Source organism: Habropoda laboriosa, unplaced genomic scaffold (genome assembly GCF_001263275.1).
Source record: "Habropoda laboriosa isolate 0110345459 unplaced genomic scaffold, ASM126327v1 scaffold2, whole genome shotgun sequence".
Taxonomy (NCBI): domain Eukaryota; kingdom Metazoa; phylum Arthropoda; class Insecta; order Hymenoptera; family Apidae; genus Habropoda; species Habropoda laboriosa.
The window spans coordinates 3,327,638-3,354,188 of record NW_017100190.1 but is presented as its reverse complement, the minus strand read 5'-3'; the positions used below and the strand labels follow the sequence as shown (position 1 = coordinate 3,354,188).

Genomic DNA, 26,551 nt, shown 5'->3' with positions numbered 1-26,551 from the left:
ATGTATCATGAAATGGATACGCGTGTGTATGTGTATGAATTACGAAATTATCGTGTACATATAGCGTGTGAGATATTTGAGTTATGTATTCAGTGAATGTTTTTATGTTTTATGGAGATTATTTAATAAATTATTTTGTACCGTTCGTACTCGTGTTGTTCTATAGAGAAAAAATGATACCAAGGCCTTTATTATAGAATAAAATACTTTATTTACAAATTATAATGATTACATATGAACAATTTGTTCGTGTAGCCATAGTTTATAGAAAATATACTTGCGAAGTCGCTGATTAAACCAGCTTCGTAAGTTCCGAACTTCTATTTACACGTGCTTAAAAAGGACGCTCATGTACCAAGTATTTTGTCGTGAAAGAATCCCTTGTTTTTCTTTAAGTACAAGGATTACGTTCATATTGTGCGGTTTATAAGACTTGCATCTTTCGAAATGATACACGAGACAATGGAGAATAGATGGACACTTGGTCTCAATGACTCATCTAATCCACAAATTCTCTAAAATACTTGATATTACATAAACTTTCGAATTTTATTAAATACAATGACTCTATATATCTACATACCAATTTTAGTGATTTTACGTAGTATTTCATATGATTTGTTTCCACTCTGTTACGATATACAAATTTTTTTTGTTAATTCTCAGGAATATTTTTTGTTGTTTTCACAGTAAGATAGATTCATTACATTATTTACAACAAACTGTAGGAACTTAAAAATATACATTTCTCGGAATACGCGTATCGAACAAATCGATACACACAACCGAAAAACCACACTTATCTGTCTGTACGTAATTTACAAAAATTTTTTTTTAGTTTCAAGGTTTCTTATTTTTTTTTAAACAGTAAACAAGGAAGCATAAACATTATGTACACGATGATCCAAGTCATTCGTCAATACTGCTTTCATAATGTAACGTCTAGATAACAAAGTTTAAGTGCAAAGTAAGTCGATATCATAGAAACGGAATGACGTTTCCCTGCATCGCGTTTTCGATAGTTTACGGAGGAACATATGTGTATTTGTGTATAAACTATGCCAGGTTCATAACAATATCCCTTAATATATCAATATAAATCGATAATACCGAATTACCAATAATACGATCCCCAATAAACGATCGAAAAATATAAAAATAATTCATACAAATACTCTCCTTCATCTTTCTTTTAGATACTTTTCCCTTCTCACTATTAGAAGAAGTTTAACTACCGCAAAAAGGAGATCGACGATCGAGGATGAACTTTACCCAAGTGAAAACAAAAAACGACACGCACTACTAAATCAAATAATCATAGAAAAACTAAAAAGGAAAAGACCGCGATTAGATCGAACGTGCGAAAGTACTAGCCACGAAATAACTACGATATCCTATTTCAATCTAAATTCAATACAAATGTTTATAATAAACGATATTAAGGCTTTGGTCAGTCGTTAATCATCGTTCCTCGTCTCCAATGTCTCCCGTCGCAGATGCATCATCATTGAGCAACAAATATACCACCGCGGTAGAACTTCTTATGGCAAACTCGAATTACTCTCGTTCCGACATATATCGAGGTATACTAATAGAAAAAATTCTACGCTCGATATGCGTCGAGCATAGTCCGACAGGTTGAACCTAAACGCTATTACAGGACAACAGTGTAACTCTACTAGTCGCAGAGGATCGTTAAAACTGCCATCACGAGAATACCGAAGAGCAACGCTATAAGCTGCTTCAACGATTCCTTTGGACTAGATTCCTTAAGCAGCTCAGGTAGAATGGTCACCATGCCGATGTGTAGGAAACCACCAGCGGTGAACGGTAATATCCAGTTCGTCTTCGCTCCTACGGAAATGAACAGTGGGATAAGTTTAACAAATTTTCCACCTATTATTTCTTGTTACAAACAGTTGCTGCTCTACCTACCAACTTCACCGCCTGAGAAGAGCACCGCCGACATGGCTCCAAAAATGCCACCGCTAGCAGTGAAAAGCTGCGCCCGCGCAGCATCCCATCTGTTGAATCCACTGCGTAGAAGAATCGCGAAATCTCCAACTTCGTGAGGAATCTCGTGTATGAGGATGGCAAACGTCGTGAGAGCGCCCAAACGGAAGGACACCAAGAAGGAACCACCAACGGCCAATCCATGAGTAAAGTTGTCTATGATATTGGCCATCAGATTAAGATAGCCGGTTATATGTTTCGACTTCTCCTTTGCAACAGTCTTTTTTTCATCGCCAACGTTCATTAGATTATTCTGCTTGGGGTAACCATTAGAGAGATTGCCGGAGAGACTATTAGTTTTAGCGAGCTTCTTAATCAGACAATCCTTCGTTTCCTCTAGTGGCAAAGCTTCTGATGTCTTTGATAGCTCGTCACACATTAATACTGGCTTAATGCCGTTGGTAACGTAGCCGTTCTTATTACGTGCGTCTTTGTAACCGTTTGGTAACTGTGAGTATCCGTTCTTCTTCAAAAAGGGCTCCAACTGTAAGTGTAATTCGAAACAGTTATAACATGAGTATTTTATATTCGTGAATGAATTAAATCATATACATGTTTCTGTGGAATTTACGAATTACCTTATCAATGGTTTTCGAGAAGTCATTCTTCGGATTGCTCCCGATCAGATTGATACTGTTATTGTTCTCCATTTCTTTCTCAGCCTCTGCGTTGCTTTTTTCGCACACTTCCGGTTTAGTGGACGAAACATCCTCGTTTTCAACCTCCTGCTCGAAGCCGAACAACTTCTCCAGTATGACGAAGACTAGAAAGCCTCCTAGCACCCATAGTCCACAGTTCATCGACGGATGTCCAGCATTCGATCCTGAAACAAGAACGTTCTTCTATGTAATCGAGAATTACGAGAATTTTCTATGGTGGGCGGGGTAAAATTGTGGAACACACGATCGGCACGATAACACAGTAATAGCAGAGAACAGCAAAGAAGGTAATTCAGAAATCGTAGGTGGACCGGGAATGACCGTGTGGTTTAATTTAGAAGAGGACATCTGTAGCAATTGAAATCCACAACTGATGTACAATAGGGTTTCAGAGCGTCGCTTTTATCGCTTACAAAAGCGTCGACAGAGGTGAAGGACCGTCTCGGGTCTCGCTTAGCATAGCTCTAACATGATGAATTGCGGTATGTGGCCTGAGTGCTGTGCAATTTAGATGATATTGCTACACAGCGTTCGATTGAAAGAAAGAACACGAATCAAAATCATGAATTCCAAAATCAAAGGTGAAATATTGAAACAAGCTACCTGAAAAATTATTTCGGAAATTCTATTCCTCTGACATACCAAGTTAACAAACATAATTTTTACGTGTATTCTGTGGTTTTTAAGGATCATCTGTCGATCCATCGAGATACTTTTGAAAAGGACCAAGCACAGGTGGATAGATTTCAAAAACGATGAAAAGATGGATCGAGCAACCAGTGACTGCACAAAATTATGGATGGCGCATATGAACCGTACATGCATTCGCGATTGCTCAACACACGGAGAGAAAGACCAGCGATTTTACCCGTTTGATAAGCAAATATTGCAACGATCGATTGATCTCTCGACTCTCTCAGCTTGATCTTTGACACCGTTCTCGTGCGTTTTTGTCACTAAACATCGTCCAAGTTCTTCGGTCTAAACCCCTGCACGATAAACACAAGCAACTTTTTTCCGGATCGAATCGTTCAAGGCCTTAGCCCCATGTGACTTTTCACGGTTTTCGCGATATTTCAGTGTTACGTAATTCATTACACCCACTTACGCAAAGTTCTATCAATAACGTATAAAGAATTCGTAAAAACGTCAACCGTGCTAGAGGCCTGGTACTACTTCGTGTACGTCATTGTCTTGAATTTCTTAAGGGCTTCTTTTATCGTGAATTTCTCAAGGATTCGAGGAACTTGCGGGAGAAGTTAAGTACGAGAGACACGTGTGTCGTATTATCAAATTACTGTAAAATTGGAGGATGGAAATGTTAAGAGGTTGACAGAGGAAGTTGAGGGACATTTTCGGGTAGGTTTTACAAATATAACAGGGAAGAAATGGCAACAGAAATTTTACGTAAATTCGATACAATTCCATTGAAAATCTCCGGTGGAATCTTTACAAGAGAATTTCAATGTTTTTCAAGTCCAAAACGATGGAAAGCAAATAAATAAAATTTCGTTCTAAGTTCATTCATACGGATATCGGAATTGGTTCACCAGTTATCTCGCCTGACTCATGTCACAATGAATCGTGAAACGCCTCTGTTGCCATTTTGTCGGCCGATATTGCGAAACAAGGACGAGCCACCAGTTACTGATATTTTATTGTCACTCAGGGAAAACTGCCACTGTGTCTATTTCCTTTCGATTAAAACATTCTCTGCTACCACCGTCGAAGCATCGTCGACAAAGAACGACTTGGACATCGTCATGTGCCATCGTCGACAGTGTATCGATCGATCACTGTCGCGACATCAAAAATCGATCTTCAATTAACACATTCGTTGGCAACCGTCGAAGCATTGTCGACAAAAATATAACTTGCAACTCGTCTTGTGCCACCGTCGACACTGTGTCGACAAGGTATCGATCGTTCACCGCCGCGATATAAAAAAATCGATTTTTCGATCGACACGTTCGCTGCCACTGTCGAAGCATTGTCGACGCAAAATGACCCGTGCCGTGTGCCATCGTCGACACTGTGTCGACCGGTCACCGCTGCCGACATCAAAATCACACGGCACGTCCTACGCCGATTTTTTCGTGGCAGCGAACGTGTCAAAACGCGTTTCCTTTTGCTGTCCAATCTTCGTGATTCCTGGAAGTATTTTCGTACCTGTTTTCAAGGAGCTGTTCCCCCATGCTTCCGGTAGCAGATGCAAGAAGACATCGCCCAGAAGACCGCCGACTGCGAAGCTTAACAATACTTTCAACGTGCCAGCACCGGCTGCAACAGAAACACAAGCAAATTATTAACAGAGATCGCGATGATTCACATTAACCATGTCAAATTGTGTTAACCAAGATTTTCGAATTAAATAGACCAGTAAATTAGAGTGAAAGAAAAAAAAAAGGTTAAAGACAATCTTCCGATAATATTTCTATTCTCCACTTAAATTTCACGATAGGAATCGGTAAAATTAAAGATAGAATGTGGTATAAGAACGAAGAAACCAATCAGAAGTTACCGGGCTGGAAAACGTAGAAGATTGAATGGAACAGAGATCAAAGAAGATGTTTTAGAAACTCGGTACGAAGCTTGACCTACGCGCGAACGCGTACGAACGCACATAATCGAGAGTATGACGGTGTGGTGGGTGTTGTTAAGGTTTCTCCTGCACGATATTGATAAATTTCGAAGTTAATCGCGTGGCGCTATGAATTTCACCGTCGGTTGATTTTTCCTCTACATCGATCACTGGATCGCGTTCGGATATATGTACAATCTAATCTCTGTTCTGTTTTCGTTCGAGTAATCAATCGTTGTTTTCGTGGATTACAAAAAAAAAAAATGTAAGGCATCAGATACACGAAAAGCAAAAAAACAGAAATGATTAAAAAGTCGAAAGCTCTCGTTTTCGTCTTGTAACGAAACACACACACATCTGAATTTTCGAACAGAGATTTCATCAATTTCGATCGTTTCATTTCTTCAGGAATTTATCAAAATCGTCCCTATCGCCGATTCCGATTAGATCGTATCTGATTTCGCCGGCCAGATTGCCAATTATAACGATATTTGTGTTAGCAAATCGCGCGCGTCCAGTCGAATCAGATTGTACTTGAGCTGCTTTCGGTCTCTAATTCCCTATCCAACGATACCCCATAAAACGAGTGTTATCTTAGCTCCCCCGAAAAGAAGAGCGAAACAGTAATCGTCTAATGCTTGACCGTAATTGTTTTTAGATAGACATTCTCGGATTTTTATGGATTAATTCTATTCAATTAGTCATCGATAAATTCTCGTTAACGCTGTGTATAGTAAATTAGAGACAAGAGGGATTTGCTTTATCGAAAATGGAATGAAAAGTATGTTTACTCCGTTGAGGTAGTTGCTCGACGGACCTTGATCCACTTTTGGCAGAGGGATCATTAAATGTACTGTTAATAAGAGTACCGAGCAACCAGAATTCAGTATAGAATTTTCGAAAATTCAAATAAAAATTTCAAAATATCAATTAAAATCTATCTGAACCACGGTTTTATGGATTTTACTTCCAAACATCTGCTACTCTAATTACTAGACAATGCAAGAGAAAATGTTGAAAACTGTCTTCGGTGGATATCGTATAATAGTCACAAGACAGTATCCAAGACAATCGACGTACCCTCTAATTAAGCTATTTACAACAGGAATAGCAATCTCCAAGTGCTATTATTAGTGCATTCATTATTCTACGTCATAAACATCCGCCCATTTCAAGCGTACCAAGTACAATGACCCATAGTGGAATATTATTACCTCTAATTACGTATTATAAAAATTTTCTATCGTATACATTTTCACCCTAATACCATCTATATCTCGATTGTTCATCTTGCAAATACAATTCTAAGTCTGTCGTAAAACGATCAAGAATGTTATTTGCACTGGCTATAAATGAAAGAACAAAAACAGACTTATCATAAACTGTCTAGCGATCAAGGGTTAATAGAAACAATATTGCGTTTCCCGTTCTTACAAATATAACTCGCCTATCTAAGCGTTTTTCCGAGTTCAGTTTTTAAGCATTTCTCTTCTTGGCATCGCGAACTTTGCACCGACCTCGTCGTGATCAATACGTCGATTCAGTAAATCTGGACGTTCCTCGGTTACTTTCAAGACGAACCAAACGTTTACACGCTGCCCGTGTCTCTTTATAGAAATGAAGACGTCTCTCTCTCCTCCGTCCACCGCTATTTCCTCTGGCAACGGAGAAAAAGTTGCACCATTTCAAGCGTGTAACACGCATTTTCGTCACCGAGTGTCGCGAAGCGTTGCAACATCGTTATTCCGCGAATAAAACGCAGGAAATCGTACAATAAGTCGTGAGTAATAATATTCACGACGATACACAACGCGATAAGAAAAGCTGGCGCGACGGAAAAACCATTTCTCTACTTCGTTTACTTTCAACGACTGATTAAAGAAACGGTTTCAAGTTGCGCGCCGCTCGTCTTTTGCGCGTGGTGTAACTAGCGCAATCTTGAACAACGGTAAGAGTCCGTTACACGCGGCGATCATTTGTGCCAGGTAACCGAAATTTGACCGAACGAACTGCGTCACTCGGCCACGATGCTGACCTCCATTTTGTACTAGTGTTGTCACATGGTGGGGGGAAAGCTGCGTTCAATTCGTGGTTAATTTTTCCCCACTTTTTATTCTTCCATTCAAATTGTCGGTCTGAAAATGTTAATATCAAATAATAGAATGACTGTCTTTTGAAACACCTTGTATAGAAAAGAATTAATAACGAAGCGCTGTATTAAATTACTTCGATCAACAGAAATTCCATAATTTGTAATGTTAACATAATACTATGATACTTCAATATTGAAACACCCTGTAGTAGAACCAAAGATACAACATAAGTTTCTAATAGATATAAAGGCCCAATGGAATTTCCCGCAATTTGAACATAACCTCATTCTCCATTCAGACAGATAGTATATTACTGTAATTTAGTTAAGTAATTTTGAGAACACCCAGTATACGCAAGCCGCGTTCGCAATAACTGCGTTACAAGGAAACTATGGTTGTAAACAAGTGCAGGCAAGAAAACCAGCCCCGTTTCATAGCGCGTGACCGAATGATAAAATTTGTGTTATCTTTCAGTGACGAGTTGCATCTCACGCGATAATGAGCCGGTGGATTGTTACCAGTGCGCGTTCACCGGTTTCTTCAATCTAGATGTTCTGATGAATTCACGTTTCTGTGTCGGCTTTTCTCGTGAATTAGCGCATACCGCGATTTTTTTTCTGTATAAGATTCTTAGAAACATTTATAAATCACATTTCTTTCATCATGTTCATGATGAAACATCGAGACAATGTTACGAGGATCAGACTCATGTGAAGTTGCACGTGGATATCGATTAGGATATCGAGATTTGCATAGATTAAAATATCGATTGTGCTGCCATGAATATTTAGTTACTTCAGAGCTAAAAAGAAAGCGAAGTGTATTTGCAAACGGAACATGTTAATTTAGGTTACGTGAATAGATTTGATACGATAATTAAGATGCTACAGATAAGTAGTGCATAATTTAGAAAAAAACACAAGAACTAGGTTAGAAATAGGACAGGCAAGATGTTTTGTGTAGAGTACAAGCTGTGGTGGAATAATTACAATGTCGCTACAAAGTTATCAATAAAGTTGATACGGTATCGTTGATCGATTAATACAATATCTGTGGTCATTGTTTCGTTTAGTTTTTTATTAATTTTTATCATGCACGTCACATCTGCCTACGGTTGCGCAAGATCAATGCCAGACTAACACACTATCTCATATTTTTCAGCGAATTTAGGTTTCGAGTGTTCTATATCGTCGAAAACATAGCCACGCGGTAGAGGATTAGCTATACTGCAGAAAATAATCTGTACATATCTCACACACGCGAACCATTTCGTTATTATTGCAATTTCGCGCAATTATCTTGTTACGCGAATGTGCGAAGCAGTTTTTTTTTTTCCATTCCTTACATTCCTACGACAGAATAGTACGATCGACGCAGACGCTATTCTTCTTCTACATATATAATTATCACAGGAATAATTAACGGACAAGATATTAAATTATTCACCGATTATATGATTCAATGGCAGCCAGAATAAACTATAATGTGTCGATAAAAAGAGATCCATTAATAACGAACTCGTACGAAAAATTCCTATATCAGGTTACAAAACGTCTGAAAGCAGCATAGATAAAAAAAATTATCAGTAGTATCCGATACAAGTAGATCACTTGTTAAAACACCACCAACGCTAATCGTATAACGAATAGAGTCTACAAACGCAATTCTCTAATTGTCTCCAACAGGAGATGACTAATTTGCTGGCAAGATACTAACCAACGTTAAATTCTACCATTGGAAAACATATGTTTGACAGACAACGGGGAAGGATATCATTCTATTTGCATGTGAATTTTATCAAAGGAAATTCACAATAGCACGGTTCAAACGCAAAATTGTATAGTATATATATGTATGTATAAAAACATGTGTCGCCTGGATTCTAAAATAGCAAAATCGATTACCCGCGCGGTATGCAAGAGCATTCGAAGAAACCGCCTGTGCTTGGGCCGCGTGTTTCGTCGCAGCTGGCGGATAATTAGCGAACTGATCGTCAGTTAAAGTCCAATGCGATACAAAGAGGAAAATAAATTGAGAACGCATCTAAAGTTACACGTGTCGTAGGCAGAAACAACGAGACCAAGCATGATAATAGATTCATTCGAGAACAGTTGTTCCCTCGGTTGAAACGGGGGAAGCCGTCGTTTCGCGCGATCATTTCCAGATTCGTTCGTAACAATTCTAAATGGGGCAATGACGAATAGAGATGAATTTATTGATGGTACTTCAAGGTTTTGACAATCTTATCTAGGGGAATTTTACAGTTGTTCAATCTCTACTAGGTTTACACTTCAATCTGAAATTATGTCTTCAACGAAGATAGGTTATATTTCACATGTGTACAACGATAGAATTACAAATGACAAATAGCAGAATAAATGCATTATTGTATTGTAAATACTGGTCAAATAGGCGACGAATTAGTTCGTCCTTCTCAGTTGACAGATTAAGAACCTTAATTGTATATAAAAGTTTGAGGTTATGTTTCTGAAATGAAGATTGAAAAATCTTGTTGGCGATGAAATCTATAGCAGAAAGGCCATTTAGAATAGGAGATCGAAGAGACGCGTGCAAACGAGAATTGCAGCCGGATCGAATGGCAGAAAATCGGCTTGCGCAAACTTGCATCATCGATTCAACGTTTCGCAATGTAAAGGGACGCTTTCCTTAATCCCTATGCACGGATGCGAGTGGAACAACGAAAAAGAAGAGAACGAGCGGTTGTTCGGGAAGAAGGTCGATGACCAAATGCGGCGGTGTTGTTGACGAAGACCAAGCAAACGAAATAAATCATGTGTCTCGATGGAGCTGGATAAAGAGAAAAATAGCGAGAGATGAAAGGCAGAATTGTTCATTTAACTTGCAGAAAAACAATTATCTGCATTGAGAGAAATTGTACGATTTAGAGAGAATTAGTCGTGGCGCAAACCGGAACCGATTTAAATCCAATTTCGCCTGTTGTAATTTACGGTTTAAACGGCTCCACGACTATCGATCGTCCTTTGCCAGTAAATTCTAGAACGCGAAACTCTGGAAATCCCGCGCTTCCTGCGCGTTGTAAAACCGACGAAAGTGTACAAGTGAAAACCACCAAAACGAGAATAAACGTTAACGAGTTTTCAACTGTTTGAGAAAAATCTAGCAAACGCTTACAGTAGCCAAAGAGTATCGATTTATTCCATGGTGTCGTGGCCACCAGGTGTAATCAAAGGTGCTAGTGAAAGCCAGGTGCAACAACTGCTTCGCTCTTTCTTCTGACGTAAGAGACGATTCTGAATCACCCTTAGGTCTAGAGAGAGGGTCCTTTGAAATCTCGTACGAAAAGTTTTCATATAAAAGTCACGGCCAACTTTCTGCCCTCCCTTCTTTGATTATCGTAGATTCTGGAAGAAAAGTTAGTAAGATCGTAAGTAACGTGAACGAGGATTTTTTATTTCTCTCATGATGCTCGTGTGGAAAAGTATCAAAGAATTATTAAAGATCGTTGATGTACAACAAACGTTTGGGTAATACTAATTTCTATTTAATAATCAACGAATAAGAGACTGAATGATCTAGAAAGAATGTGCATTAGCTACTCAATACCCTTGAATTCTTTCCACAGATTAAAATCTCGTTACGCACACATATGCGTTCCTCCCACGAAGGAATTGGAAATTTCATTCGTATTCCCCATTGTGCTCGACAAGTTCCACGACCTTCGGGGTACCGTGTGCGCCGTGGCACAGTATTCACGGACGTGAAGTCTACCTACTCTTCTGTTCACGATGGTTGAGCACTTTTCACGCGGTTATTTGCTTCGATCCGATATCTTCAAATATTCAGACACAGTGTAGTCAGCCTTTGGGAACTCGAGGATAAAATTCCTCTCTTTCAATCCAATTTTCTTGGGAACGAAATTCTCAGACGATGAGATTTGGAAGAAATTCTCGACCACACCTGCTACACACCACTTCTTTCTATTTAAGATAAAAAAAGAGATCGCTTAAAAGATGTACAAGGAAATGTACGCGAGATAAAAGATTCAAAGGTTGAAAAAAGTATATCTGCAGAAAGAGTAAATAAGAATATTTATAGTTCCTTTTTTAACGCTCGTTCGAACGTGATCTAAATAAATGAAAATTTTCATTTGCATGTCCCGCTTGTTCTTCTAGCCCGCAAATTCCATTGTTGCGACGCACATTGCCGGGGAACAAGTTCCACGACCTTGCTTGCTCGCATTGGCGTGGAGCAACCAGCGTCGCGCATTAACGCGCACCATGGATTCTGCCTCGCACAATACACGCCATTCTCTATCCTATCTGTTCTACCTGCATTCTCGCGATTTCAGTTTGCGTTACAGTGTAACTAAATGTAACTATGAGTACCGCTGCTTCTGGCACACTGTGACAAACATGTGGCTCGTTGCAGAGGATTGAAATTAACCCTCGACTGGTAGGGTCAAGTCGAAACGAACCCTCGTCATTCCTTTGCAGCGTGTTCTCAACCGGTTATGGTCGGTTTTTTGGTCGAAACGTGGCTCCTCCATTTTGAATTTCACTTTGACTGCACGAAGCGAGGGTTGATCCTATATCCTTGTGATTCTTTCGTTTTTTTTTATTCTTTTCGAGATAACTAAGAATGAGAAATAGAAAACAGTTGAGATTGAAGAAATTTTGTCCGAAGAAATTATGATTATAATGAGTATAATATGAGTATAAAAGAGAAAAGGAAAAACTATATAAATGATTTACGGTGACACTCTCCAAGACTATTTCTCTTCTTTTCCGTCAACACGATAACCAGTTGCACACGATTCGAAAGCACGCAAATATCCTGGCGACGCGTCTCTTTTCTTCTGAAAGAAACGAGATTACGCTTCGAGGGAAGAAGATTCTTTCCACGTGGCCGACACTGTGCTCTCGTAGCAAGAGAGGATCCTACACCTGACGTAATAACGCTTCATTATTTTTACGTCGCTTATCGCTATCGCGCTCGCCGTGGTTTCGTGAAACACGACAATTTTGTCTAAAACACGAAATTGCACGATTCCTTTGAAAGGAGAGAACGAGAAATAAAATAGAACATTGTGAACAGTCCAGCATTTGAAACGATATATAGAAAAAGACGTTGATTTTTCGGAACTTTTTGCCAAATATTCCTTACACGAGAATTCAAACGATTATATCTTTTTAGAATTTACAAAAACGATTTCGTAAAAGTTATCGTAATGTAAGAAAAGTAAGTGTGCAATAACCGAGACGGTTTTTTCCTCACTTTTCGAATGATTCGATCGACCGCAGGTGAAATCACAGAGAACGATCTCGTTACTGGTACACGTTACGGTCGCCATGATACGTCGATCGTGCATCGACACGATCGTTGCGTAACCATGTGCAAATGTAAACATTACTTCGAAATGTAGGTTCATAGTCTCATTAGCGTCAGTCCGCGTACTGAAAGAATGCGGTGCAAAAAAGTCCATGTACAGTTTCGTGAATATTCATGTACAGTGCGCGTTCGAATTTTTAATACGTTGAATATAGTGACGTTTGCAAAAAACAAATAAATATAAAATGATAACTGTTGAGCATGAAGCGAAAGTAAATGTGAAATGTTGATAATCCATGACCTCAGAAGACCTGAAAATCAACGAATCGCTTCCGTGCAAATATTTACCCGCGTCTGTTTTACCTCGTACCCCTGTCAAATATCTACGTAGAACGTTGACATCGGGGGGCATGTTTTTCTAAAGTACATTGGAAAACATTCGAACTCACCGAATCGCTAAAACAAATATCGTTTCGCAGATATACAATTTCTATTGATACTTGGTTATGTGTCTCTAACGGTTTCTAAGATACGAAAATTTGAAAATTGAATTTGTCGAGGTTACTGGTGCGAGCAAGTTTTAATGAAAGCGACTCGCAATTTCTATGGTAGATCAACGACTGAATATTATTGTGTACTTTATCGCGAAGTAAAATACGGTTGACACTCGTTATTGTGCTCACTGTTTTGAATAATTTACTGGCGTACTTTCGCAGAGAAAATTGATTAGATAATTCGGTATAATGTCGTCGAAAAGAAATGGTTAATTCCACTGCGCGTTATCTGTAATCTAATCCGGCAGAAAAAATGTGATTAGAAGGCTAATCAATATTGGGCAAATTAAAATGAAAACAATTTAATATCAGATTAATCACCGTTGAAGATTTTCATTGAAGAAAAAAAGAAAGAACGTATGAAGAAACACTGCTGTGTCAAATTTGAGAAAATGAAAGAAGCGGAAGTGCCCAGTTAAAACACAGATACCGTATCACAAAGTAACAAATCATCTCATTGGTACAGATCACCTGTACTAACCTATTGTGAGCTATTTCCCGCGTGCGCGTTTAAAACGTACACATAACCTTCCTTCGTGATCCTCCGAATCCATCGTCGTAGTAGAAAAACAACATGATTTCACTTGAATCATGTAGGCGCATGCTGACGAAAAAATAACGTGAAATCGAGAGAATAAGTAATATTAGGTGTCAACAAAAGGAATAATTCTTTACCTCCATTTTTTAAATCGGCACCTTCTTCAATAGGGATGATTAGCAAAGGGAAGATGCCTGTCAGTCCGATCATGGTGCTTCCCAGTAAAGAAAATATCCATGGCGTATGTTCCAAATATTCTATCGTGGCTTCCCACGGCGCCCACATATCTTCAGTGATCATGTCATAAAAAAATCCGCTGGGTTCGGTGCAATTACGCTGCATACATATGCTTGCCGCCATGTTTGTGCGTGTGTATCGAACAGTTGTCAAAATTATTCGAATTTCGTTAATCTCTCCTCTCCTCTATTTTGTTAGACGATCTGCGACACTGATGGTGTAATTGTTGTGAAAATCAATGATTACGTAATGAATAAAAATCACGATGAATTCTGTAACATTCTTTGCGTTCTGTTTATTCGAAGATAACCTCTCTCGTTCGAGAACACCTTCGTAAAAGTGGTTGTATCTTTACACTGGTTAGCGAACCGGGAATGACACTGATGCGTCGAGAGACTTTTGAGCAATGAAATCTCGTTGTCGAGATTTAATGAAGATTTAGCAAGGAAACGAGCGTTGGGAAATCGTCGAGACGACTACCTAGCACCCGACTAGCCTACACTGAGGACTGAGTACGGACGCTACGAATCAGGCGGTCGCTGACTCTCTACCGTCGTCGGTTTTGTCGATCAAATCAAACCTCTTGTTATTTCATACTGCCGCAATGCGGGGACAAAAGCACCGAGATCAGACCTCCAATGATAAATGCAAGGAATGATTGTCAGACTACGCGTTCCACTCTTGACAGATCAACGACGACTGACGCGCGCCTCTTCTCTTTGTTCCTTCCCTCTTTCTTCACTGTGAAACTTGTTTCGATCGTTCGATTCGTCTTCAATGCGATAGTATCTCATACCATCGAAATAAGGGCACAGTTGAAAGTGACGTTCTTCTTCCAAATGTCAGCGGGAACGGAATCTTGCTTCTCGTTTTTCTTTCCTTTTCCGTGTATTCTTCGACGAATACTTTTGATATAATAAATTCGTCACGATCACCGACTAATCGAATTGGTCACTTTTACCGCCACAACTGATAAACACGATTACACAACGACGCACAATCTATATAACGTACGTTAAATTTCGAGGCGCTGCGACTCTTCGATTCTCGTATTTTTGGTTATGTACGTCTCCTCGATTTTATTGTGTGTTTGCATGAACAAACGCAACACGCACTGATCAACAGAGTTGTACACTGTTGTTTCTCTTTCTATATCTATTTGCTTCTATGTTTATATTGTTGACAAAGAAAGAACGTTAAATCTCATCCACTCACCACATCGACGCAACGGATAATGCATGTTACGTCGAAGGCGGTCCCTTTTATAGCTACTGGAGCGCTCCGCCAGGTCGCTGTACGCGCGAGATAGAGAAAGAATATCCGTTCATTGGGTGAGGAAGGAAAGCAAAGGAAGGAAACAGAAGACAATGAAAATGAACTTGAGGCAACTTAATTGTCAGACAATTCATTATTTATTTCGAGGAAAACGAGATCCCGACATTTTGAAAAGTGACGAAGACAAACACAAAGAGAAATTCGTTCTCATCGTTATTGAACATCGAAATCGATAGAGGCGCTGCTGCACATCCTTGCAAATATTTTGTTGTACGTAGTACAAGCGAATTAAACTGGAGATAAAACTAAAATGTGAATTAATATTTCGAATAAATTTGGATATCTTAAAATATGAAAAGTACTCTGTTGGAAATGGAAAACTGCGATTTAACTTCGCATTTCGGTTTCGTGGAATATGGATTCCTCAAAATAAATTGACTTCGACGTAAAGATATTTAGCTTCTTTATCGCGACACTTCTACGTATTATCTAGCTGTCCATCTTAGTAGCAACGTCGCAAAGATAAAGAAAAAAATATTAATAATTGTTAAATGGTAGAAGAATAACTGCGTGACGTAGCCATTTCGAGATTAAAGCAAACATGAAAGACGCTCTTGAAATTATCTTTCCCTCCCTGTTTATCGTAGAAAATTTGTTGCCATTTATTGCGAAACGCCATACTCTGACGATCACCATTTTGATAATCGATTAACGTACGTTTTTCCTTATTGTTAGATAACAATTGCTCGTCAATGACTATTACTGATAAGTTTAATAAATGTCAAAAGACAAAGAGCGGAAAGAATGAGCTCGATTGATAACATATTGCAATTGTGTTGCGTATACGAAGATTGAAGTAAATGGAAACCGGGATTTCCATCCGGTAAAACACGCGGCGTCGATTTTAAAATACAAACTATTGCGAATAAAACTCTGTCTCGGTTATACCACTTCCTTCGTATTCTTCACATTATAATATAAATATTTACTTAATAATACACATATAACAAACTAGGAAGATGTGTAACAACCGCAATTACGTAAAAACGCATTTCCATTTCTACAACCGTATTTAAGAACATCAACTTCTTAAATCTGTATATCTACAGTCGATAAAACAGACGTATAACGCCATCTTCAATGTTAATTTGCAAATATACAAATCAATATAAATTAATTTTTTCTTCAGTGTTTTTTTTTTTTTTTTAATAATGTAAAAGACATAGAACACCGTATAAAATTAAACCATGCCTTATTTCATCGATGTATCCGACAGTTGAGTGAATCATTCGAAAACACGTTCGACGAAAGAGAAGATTTATGTTGACTGAATAATTATAAACAAACTGTATACAGCAGATTTACATCGTGCAAGGTCCTATAAGTCACCGTAGTTGTCCCAACATTATATGCGGCCTTAATTAATCAAATTGCTAATGGCGCTCGGCCAAATGGTACCTCTTTGGCCTGCAATCAAAAAGATATTCAACAACTGTCATGCATACACGGCGCTTGTTGTTCGACAAATTTTTGCGCGAACAGCCAAAAAAATCGACAATGTACGAAATCGAACTTTCTACACCTTATAAAGACATATACCTCTTTATATCGCTAATAAAATTAATCCAAGATAAATCCTGACTTCCTGTACCGTTTCGCATGTTTTATTTCTTTAATTTACCGAAGAAAAAAAGAATTAAAAAATATCATCCTATCGTTGTCACAAAATTCTACTCGTTGAGATAGATTTCTTTTTGCATCCCGATTTTCTTTTTCCATTAAATATTAAAAAACCAAGCAAGCGGATTTCCGCGTAGCGAAATCCTTGGGAATAAAATACCGCTCGGTTTCCCCGTAACTTGAACTATCGCTAAATATAATTGTGATGCATCGCTAGTGTCACCGACGTGAAACGTGGAATTGATCGTGCTTTTGGTTGTTGAATTTTCGAAAAGTCCCGCAATATACCATGACGGCCCTCTGTTGGCTGTGCATCCTTGCGTGGCACAGCTCTCCAGCGAGTCTATTTTAGGGAACGACAGAAAGTTAAGATTATTTTAGTTACATTTTTCACCTCCGATCTAGAACGTAGGATGCTTAGCGCAAGAACATCACGATGGTTGAGTAGGTCGATTTTCGGCGAGCATCGAGGGTTGCATGCGTTCCGACACTAAATCAACGGGCAAGTATTCCTCCGTGTCTTCAAAAAGACGAGAAGAAAAAGAGGAAATTTACCTCGGAGAAAACACTCCGCTCTAGGAGGAGCAATTACATAATTAAAACGTCGAAAAGTTTCTCCAAAGAGAGAAAGGAATCGAAGGATCGCTGCTTCATCCTTCGACGAAGAGCGAGCACGAAGAGGAACGTACGCAATCTTTTCGATCTTCTCCTCCTTTCTACCAAAACCAGAGAGATCTATTTTATCCACGTGCTCGTGATCAGACAATAAATCCGTCAACGATCTCGCGCGAGTGTATTCCTGATTCCAGTGTTCGATAATTGGTGATGCCAGAGTGTAATTTTAATCGGTGTGTTCTGTGCAGAAGGATATACGTGTCTATGTATCCTCCAGTTGGTTTCTTCGTTTAAATCGGTTCACGAACGATCGGTACACCGTCGACATGGATCTACGAAGAATGTCCAATTGGAACGTCCTGAGCGTGGAGGCAGCACTCCAGCAGCTGAACAACCTCGACGAGGATAAGAAGGAGATCTTGAAACGTCCCAACACGGTAAACTATTCAGATAGAAAGATTTACACGATTTTCTAGAAATTGTCGCAGCAACAATTTCTTCCGTTTGGACGAGAAAGCTACGAATCACGTCGCCGTTGCCTTTTCTACGCGGAAAGGGTTGCAAAACCTTCGAGATAATCACGTCACGGAGGTATACTCCTTTTTTTCTAGATCGTGTCTGCTAGGATCTATTAATGGGTTCTAGCTATTCTTCCGTCACTCCTTGAAACAAAACTGAGAATTACGTCACGGGTGTCTCTTCTGTGCGGAAAGGGTTGCAAACCTTCGAGATTACGACTTCGCCAAGATATCTCCTTCTTTCGTAGATTGTGTTACTCATATTTGTCGATGATCTTTACCTATTCTTTCGTAACTCTTCGAAAGAGAGCTGCGAATTACGTCACGCTTATCTTTTCTATACGGAAAGGGTTGAAAAATCTGGAGAATATGAAGGAACGAAGGTAAACTCATCTTTTCTATTTCTTATTGCTCAAATCTATTAATGGTTCCCACCTATTCTTCCGTCACTCTTCGAAAGAAAGCTTCGAATTGCGTGAAATTTCTCTCTTCTACGCACTCGCATCCCAGACAGAAAGGGTTGCGAAACCTCTCTATCCGAACGTCACAAAGGTATTACTATTCTTTTCTAGATCGCGTTGCTAAGGTCTAGTTGTAATGGGTTCTATCTATTCTTATCTCGCTGTGCTTGCTTGCCTGACTGACTGACTGCTTGTCTTTATTTATAACTAATTAAGCTGTACTCAGTTTGAAGTGCACCTTAGGATGGTCCAGTCAAGCGGCGCACCTCTGACAAATTTCTCCGTGTCAGAGCTATCGTTCTATGTACAAGGTGTCTCGTAATTCACGTGAAATATGTTGACATGAACGTTATGACTTGTCGTATTCATGCGACACGGTTTTCACGGTGATCATGCTCGCGTCGATTCGAAACGAAACTTCACAGTGATACCCATGGTGTAAATCGCGCACCCACGGCTCCGTTGGAAAGTCATTTCAATTCCGACAATGAGCACCTGGCATCAACTGGACGTGGAATTCGCCACGAGCGCTATATCTAGAGAGGACATCGGTACCACTGTTCGTCGTAAGAGAATCGTGTCGAATGCGGTAATTATTTCGTTGCAAAAATACGCAAAAAAGAGAAATATTCAGTTAGAAATAAACACAGTTGGAACGTACTTCGATTTGTTCCCATTCATCCTGCAGCATTTTTCTTAGCTGTTGCGCAACAACGTTAGAGGAAGAGACGAAGAGGGGAAGAAATTCAATCGGTAACATTATCGCTGTAACGTGTGATTGCTTCCGATAGAATCTCAGCTCTCAGTCGTAATGATAAACATTAAACAGTTAGAAAAAAAAAAAATGTAGCATCGCGGTGAACACAGACGCAATTACAATAGCGTTTCAATCCATCTTGTTATTTAATTAAAACACTCGAGGTTCTTAGCGATCCACTGTAATTGTGTCGACAGATAGATAATGAATCGCAGGTGATTCACGGTGAAACTATCGTTTTGTTCTCTTACGGAGAAACTTTTTCCTCGGTCGCAGATATATCTTCGCGGAATCACCACGTGTGTGAATTTGTCTTGTCGTTGGGTCTCGTGTCGGATAAGTTCCAAGTCTTACATCAACCGCACCCTCCTGGCAAATTTCTAAAAACCGATGCCTCCAATTTCGAGGACGATTGTCGAACGAAGAAAAGTGTGTAGCAAAATCTTCGTTACACCTGTTCAGATTTCTGATAAATTGACAAAATCGTCACTCGACACATTTACGAAGAAATGAAGTATCCGGTAGATATCGGGAATTTTCTTCGAATTGAATTTTCATCGTGACAATTTCCAGCTAGACCATAGAATTGCCGAGAATCTCTTTCTTGCTCGTGCAACGACTTTCGAACAATCGTTGTATATAGCAGGGACACACGCGAGACATTTTCAAAAGTTTCGGTCCCGAAAATCTGACGTTTCACGGTAAACACAAGGAAATGCACCTTGGCTGCAGGTGACGAGTTTAAAATTAAAGTGGAGACGGGTCTTCCAAGTCTTATATTTAGGACGACGCGCACGCGCGATCCGATTAGGAATCCCGTGGAAGACTTAGAACTTGTGGTTCCTCGAAATCCGCCGTGAGCCGCGATTTTCATCGTCACAACCGTATACACAGGTTATTCCTATTATTTCCATCGGTGTTTCCCATCGCGATCGGTGCAAAAGTTGGACCAACGCGCGCGTCACGTCGGTTAATACTCGATATCGGTATCGACGGTTGACCTACCGATCAAACTCGTTGTTTTTCGACAAAATAACAAGATGGATCTAGGGGGTGTAGATGTCTGGGGTCAGATCGCCGTGGAAACGTCTCAGATGTTCGTTTCTGAAGGTGGTGTGGTTAAAAGTCGTTTCGCGGGGACAGTAAGTGATCCAACTAATTTTCTCAAGTTTCACTCGTACAAACACTTTCGCCGTCGTCCAAATTCACTTGACAATTGAACGATACTATTTTTCGTGTGTTTAGACGATAGAGAAACTGCCAGATAAGGTGTTACTGAACGTCTTCAGCTACCTGTCCCACCGTGAGATATGCAGGGTGGCACGTGTGTGCAAGAGATGGCGGCAAATCGCGTACGACACGCGATTGTGGAAGCACGTATCCCTTAGACCGGAAATCAGCGGGTTGCACGTGAACTCTTTGGACAATCTGCTGCACTTGATCAGGTAGGAGATAGGTTGACGGTGTGACGTTGGCAAACCACCATTTGTCCCTGGAATTCGAGCCAGAAACAACTTGCTCGCAGCTTGCCAAAATGATATGTAAACACCGAAGGATACGGAGACGAGAGAAGAAACGCTGGAAAATAATGGGAATGATTCTTTAACTTGTTGCAGTACTCGTTTCGGCGCATCGTTGAGGTACATAGAGCTGCCTATAGAGTTGATCACTCACACGGTCCTCCACGAACTGGCGAACAAATGCCCAAATTTGACACACATGCTACTCGACTTCTCCACTGCCATGCAACTGCACGATTTCTCGGAGATGCAGGCATTCCCGACCAAATTGAAGTACATGTGCATCTGTCTGTCGGAAGTAATCTTCATGGAAGGTTTCATGAGGAAGATTTACAATTTTATCAACGGTCTGGAGATTCTTCACCTTATAGGTTCGTATCTGAAATCTCTGCTTGCAATCTTTCATTAAAGTAGCGAAATATTAAACTTCTGTGATAAACTTTTCAATATACCACAGTGGAGGAAGAAATTCAGAGTTGACATGATATGGCCCCGACCAACGCTCTAACTCCCTCCAATTGCTCTTTTGCCACTTGATTACGTGTATTTACGGTCCTCTTAACGCACAATCTTGCAGGAACGTACGAGAAGGTGGAGGAAGAGGAGGAAGAGATCTACGAAGTGATAAACGTGCACAAATTGAAATCGGCGACTCCTAATTTAAGAGTGATCAATTTATACGGGATCAATTTCGTGGACGATTCTCACATCGACGCGTTCTCCTCGAATTGCATCCAGCTGGAGTGTTTAGCCGTGAATTTCTGCGCCAAGGTCACTGGCTCGACCATGAAGACGCTGTTTCAGCGAAGCAGAAGATTGAAGTGTCTGCTTATGCAAGGAACAAGTATTTATTATCTTCGTTCAAGTATAAAATTGCTCATCGTCGATTTTCCAGGAATCTTGATTAGAGAAGAGACTGAATTTTTTCGCAGATCTTCAGAGTGAATACGTGATGCAAGTGGAATGGGAGAAATCGAGTATCCAAGAGTTGGACGTGACTGGAACGGATTTGTCGACGGAATGTCTAATCGACATGTTGAGCAGAATTCCAGGGCTGCGTTTCCTGAGCGCGGGCCAGTTAAACGGCTTCAACGACAGCGTGTTAAAAGCCTGGGCAGAGATGGGCAATCCGCGAAATCTGATCGCGTTAGACTTGGATAGTTCGGATAATCTGACAGACGACGGACTGCATAAATTTTTGTCGCGATACGGTCATCAGCTTTGGGGCCTCGCCTTGTCCGGCATGCCACACATCACCGACCAACTGTGGCAGAGTGTGTTGCCTATATTGACCAATGCGAAGTGAGTGAAATATCGGCTCATCCTGAAAGTTTCTGCGGTTTTAAAGATATAACTGCATTGAAATTTATTTCAAACAATTTCTACAGTGTTTGATACACTTTTGCCAATTTATCGCACGCAGAACAGTGTTCTTAGAATATTCTTGTATTCTTGTAAACGCGGAGTGAGTGGAAACAGAGGGATTCGCTGAGAAATACCAGCTCGTCCTGACAGTTTCTGCGGTTTTAAAAACCTAAGTCCACTGGAATGAAACATTTTTATTTAAGATAACTTCCATATTAATCGATGCTCTTTTGCCAATTTTGTTGCACGCAGAACAGTGTTCTTAGAAATGCAGAGTATTCTTATAAATGCGGAGCGAGTGGAAACAGACAAATTCGCTGAGAAATATCGGCTCATCCTGAAACTTGCTGCGATTTTCATTTTTATCTAAAATGACTAACAATTTTCGATACACTTTTGCCAACCTATCACACACAGAACAGCGTTCTTACAAATGCAAACTATTTTTCAGAATTCTAGTTATGGGAACACAAGAGAGACTAGGCGTGAACATCCACGTGGACCAGTTAATGGATGGAATAGCGAACAATTGTCCAAATTTAGAGCGGTTAGAGCTGCGTTGGGACCCGGAGAACCTTCGATTCTCCGACAAAAGTCAGAAAGCCATAGACATACTTCGTGTGAAGTGCATTAAATTACGGTGTTTAAGTTTGAGGTAAGTTGAATGAGTTTCGATCGAGCCTCGAATATCGAAGAGTGTCGTCTATACTTATGGATTCGAGGTGTTTCAGCGATGGAAGGTACTACGAGATAGTTAAGGCGAATTTCGAGCGTGCCGACAGGTTGACGGTTGTTCGAACAACGACATGCTGCCGAGTGTCCAACTACTATCTTCTAGCCAATTATAAGGATTTAATTTTCAATTAACCGTTCCGATATATAATTGTACATAAGCTGCGGTGGATTCATAGACAAGATTTTTTCCATAGGATCGACGAGGTACTCGAGAAGAATACATATATAAAGAAGGTAGGTCTGTCGAGGTTTAAAACGTAAGCAGGAATTTGTAGGTAAAGTTAGAACGTACGGTTAATAATGTATTTCTGTTCCAGATTGTCAATCGTGACGAACTACAATCGAATAATAAAACTACCTGCGACTATTCAAGTATTTATCCCTAGTATTACGAGAAGAAACTATGCGCAAAATACCAGATACATATTTTTTTACGCAATTTTGAAACGTGTAGCGTGAATTACATATGGACTATTTCCGGTCTTCGGTTGTTTCGTATTATTGTACTCGAACCAAGAAGAAGAAGGAAGGAAGGAAGGAGATGGAAGGAGAGTAACAAGGGAAGATCTCCAAGTGATAATCACCGATATTGACGAAACTTTGGTATATAACAGTACTCAAAAATATATTTTACACGTATTTTTTTTAAACGAAAATCCTCCACACTGAGGAAGTAAAAATCACTGTCAAAGGTGGAGGTAATAAACATATTCTATCAAATTTAGTTAATTTTTATTTTTCAAACTTATCGTTGAAGAATACAAAATTCGCCAATTTACACTAATCCTCTATCTCTAGTAATTTTCGAAATGTTAGGCTAAATATATTTACTACCTCCACAAGTTTCAGAGCCATTTTCACCCTTTCACTGTGGACAATTTGCCTATATAAGAAACTACGTGTAGAATATTTTTTGAAAAACTACCGTGTACCAAAGTTTCATCAAAATCGGTGATTACCACTTCGAGATACTCCCTGGTGAGCGCGTAACCAATGAAAACTACCACGAAAAACCTTGACACACAGAAACGTAAGACCGCGATCCATCACGTTCCGCAACATTCGTATTTAACGGAGGCGTGATCGCGATGAAAAAGTTCCTCCGCTGTATGTACAATATAAACTATACAGCGGCACGCACAATGGCCGTTCTCCTAGTGTGCTATCGATTATTCGTTAATTTATTCATGCAGCGGTGTAGACGACTACGACGACGACGTCGCACTGGCCACCGCTGGTCGGTCGATTCGCTCGATTTCATTCTCTAGCCACATGCCCAGACCCTTCGTTTATATGTTGCATTATAGTCGACGTAGAACCGTCGTGGCCGCCACCACTTTTCGCATGATTCCCGAAAAACCCACGTCTCACGTCGTGTTTCTTCCTGTTCCACGTCTCTCCCATCCAGATCTTCCCCAATGTCGGACATCGAGGAGGACCTGGTCACGAAGAAGCTGAAAATCGTCCTGGTCGGTGACTCGGGATCGGGCAAAGTGAGTTTTCTAGTGTCTTCGGCGTTTACTTTGAGAGTGAAACTAAAGAGAATCTACAGATCGCACAGTGTGTAACTTCTACAATCTTCTTTTTTTATTTCTCTAAATTTCGATGGAAGTTTTTTGGAAAAATATACCATAGATGGTATAGGAACGATTAAATTGTTCAGTGTGCCTGAGCTGCGAACAGCTAAGCAACGTATCGATTTATTTCTTCCGTGCGAAGTGGTCAGTGCCACACGATTACACGACTTTCACAGACATCGACGGTGTGGTAAAATAATTACACTTCGTTTGCTATCTCTGCACTTGTCTCTTTTCTTTGCTAAAGTTCCGATAGGACGTACAGCCAGAAATTTGTCTCGCTCAAAGTGTTGCGTATCGTCAGTGGTAAATAGCTGATAATTGAAATCCACACGGTTCACGTAAAATTGCATTTTCGTGACTCGAGCTGTTTTACATGTATATCTCTAACTGTTTGTCCCTCGTCAAAAGTCTTTTCCTGTTTAATTACTAACGCGGTTGCTTCTCGAACAACTGTACGAGATGCACTATTAATCAACGGGCGGACATAACACGCGAGTTTCGATCGACGTTGGAATTTCTCCTTGTAACAGCATACTTGAAGAGCTATCAACCTTAACAGAGGAACTCTAATTATACGAGCAAAATATGTAGCTAAAAATAAACGATATTTTTCCAACGATTTTCCTCCCTTTTATTAAAGACAGTCGATTGTTCTTTTCTTTCGGTTTGAATGAAAAAATGACAACACTCTTACTGATAGAGTAGCGATTCTGGATAACTGAAATTCAAGGATCCCTGTTTAGACGAGCATCGCCCAGAAGTTTTGCAACAACGAGTTCACCAGGCAGTACGTACCGACGTCTGGCATCGACTTCTTCCTCAAGAACATCAGCGTCGGATGCTACAAAAACGTTAACCTACATTTATGGGACGTCGGCGGACTCGCGTTACATGGAAGCATGCTGGACAAATACGTGTTCGGTGCTCATGTGAGAGAAAGAAGAAAGAGTATAGTCGATGGAAGCGATACAGTGGAATTGGGGCCTTCGTGGCCGATTAAAAGTAGCAATAGCGGTCCAGAGATCGCTGATTCTCGATTTCCGTTTGGACCCTCAAATTTTTCCTTGGTTTCTATAGTACAGTCTATGGGGAAAATGTAGGGAGGTCCTAAATTCATTCAGGCATCAAAATTTTTACATATTTCAGCACATTGACAAACGAATCGACAGAAACCTGAGAAGATAAGCTTTCGAAATCTCAGTTAGGGCCACATAAAGTGTGTCCTTTCTTTGATTCATTCCCAATATAAAAAAGTAGAATGCCGTATGAAACTCTGGGTATCGCTGCATCGATCCCTAATCTACAACCTCACTGTATCGCTTTCGCTAATTATACGCACGTTTAAATGAAATTTTAAAAAATGTTTGTAGTGTTTCTTCTTTTTTTTTCTTTAACGAAGACGTCTTTTGCAGATTATTCTTTTAGTCTACGACGTCACGAACACCTCTAGCTTCGAGGTTCTAGAGGAATGGCTAGAGAAAATCAGAAAGTTGAGCAATATCTACGAAGAAGCTCCTGTGATGGCTGTTATTGGTAACAAATGCGACATGGAGCATCAGAGGACGGTGAAGAAAGATCGAACGCATAGATTCGCCGCGGAAAACGGATTTCCGTCACACGACGTTTCCGCGAGAACCGGAGAAGCGGTAAAAATACTCTTCAAACAATGAAGTAATACAACTACTTTTGTTCTTTCTTTAAGAAACAAAAAAAAACTGGTTTTTCCAGGTTTCGTTGTGCATTGTGACGTTAGCGGCGCAGATTTTTGGTGTTCGATTAACGAAAACGGATCAGGATTATCATAAGCCTATAATAATCGCGGAAATAGGTGACACGGTTGATATGAACACGGTTCAGAAAGTTGTGAAGAGAATTCCTACGAAGAAACAAACCCAGATTCCATTTTATCCCCATTTTCCTAGCTCTAAATCAGCAGTGTGCGTGTTACAATGAAAAATGATCGAAACGAGACGCGGTTCTTTGCAATACGATGTTTTTCAGGCACAGATAAATTAGACTTTTTTTATAGAACAGAAAATAGCAGACTTCGAGGACGAAAG

At 39.9% G+C, this 26,551-nt stretch overlaps 3 protein-coding genes across 3 annotated transcripts; 2 read left to right on the top strand and 1 right to left on the bottom strand.

Annotated features, from left to right (window-relative positions):
* Positions 1–251: 251 nt before the first annotated feature.
* Positions 252–15,206, bottom strand: LOC108580203 (zinc transporter ZIP13). The gene is made up of 5 exons (XM_017943908.1): positions 13,886–15,206; positions 4,842–4,952; positions 2,592–2,836; positions 1,936–2,497; positions 252–1,854 (listed from the first exon to the last, which is right to left on the bottom strand). The coding sequence occupies exons 1-5, from the start codon at positions 14,106–14,108 to the stop codon at positions 1,679–1,681; spliced, it is 1,317 nt and encodes a 438-aa protein (XP_017799397.1). The 5' UTR covers positions 14,109–15,206; the 3' UTR covers positions 252–1,678.
* Positions 15,207–17,820: 2,614 nt separating this feature from the next.
* Positions 17,821–23,428, top strand: LOC108580016 (uncharacterized F-box/LRR-repeat protein C02F5.7). The gene is made up of 8 exons (XM_017943666.1): positions 17,821–17,992; positions 20,537–20,736; positions 20,908–21,182; positions 21,389–21,655; positions 21,744–22,113; positions 22,628–22,831; positions 22,908–23,145; positions 23,229–23,428. Exons 1-7 carry the CDS (start codon positions 17,882–17,884, stop codon positions 23,041–23,043), a joined length of 1,563 nt encoding a protein of 520 aa, XP_017799155.1. The 5' UTR covers positions 17,821–17,881; the 3' UTR covers positions 23,044–23,145; positions 23,229–23,428.
* A 901-nt stretch (positions 23,429–24,329) lies between these two features.
* LOC108580124 (ras-related protein Rab-28-like) lies at positions 24,330–26,444 on the top strand. The gene is made up of 4 exons (XM_017943790.1): positions 24,330–24,404; positions 25,235–25,420; positions 25,904–26,137; positions 26,220–26,444. Exons 1-4 carry the CDS (start codon positions 24,330–24,332, stop codon positions 26,442–26,444), a joined length of 720 nt encoding a protein of 239 aa, XP_017799279.1.
* Positions 26,445–26,551: the final 107 nt, after the last annotated feature.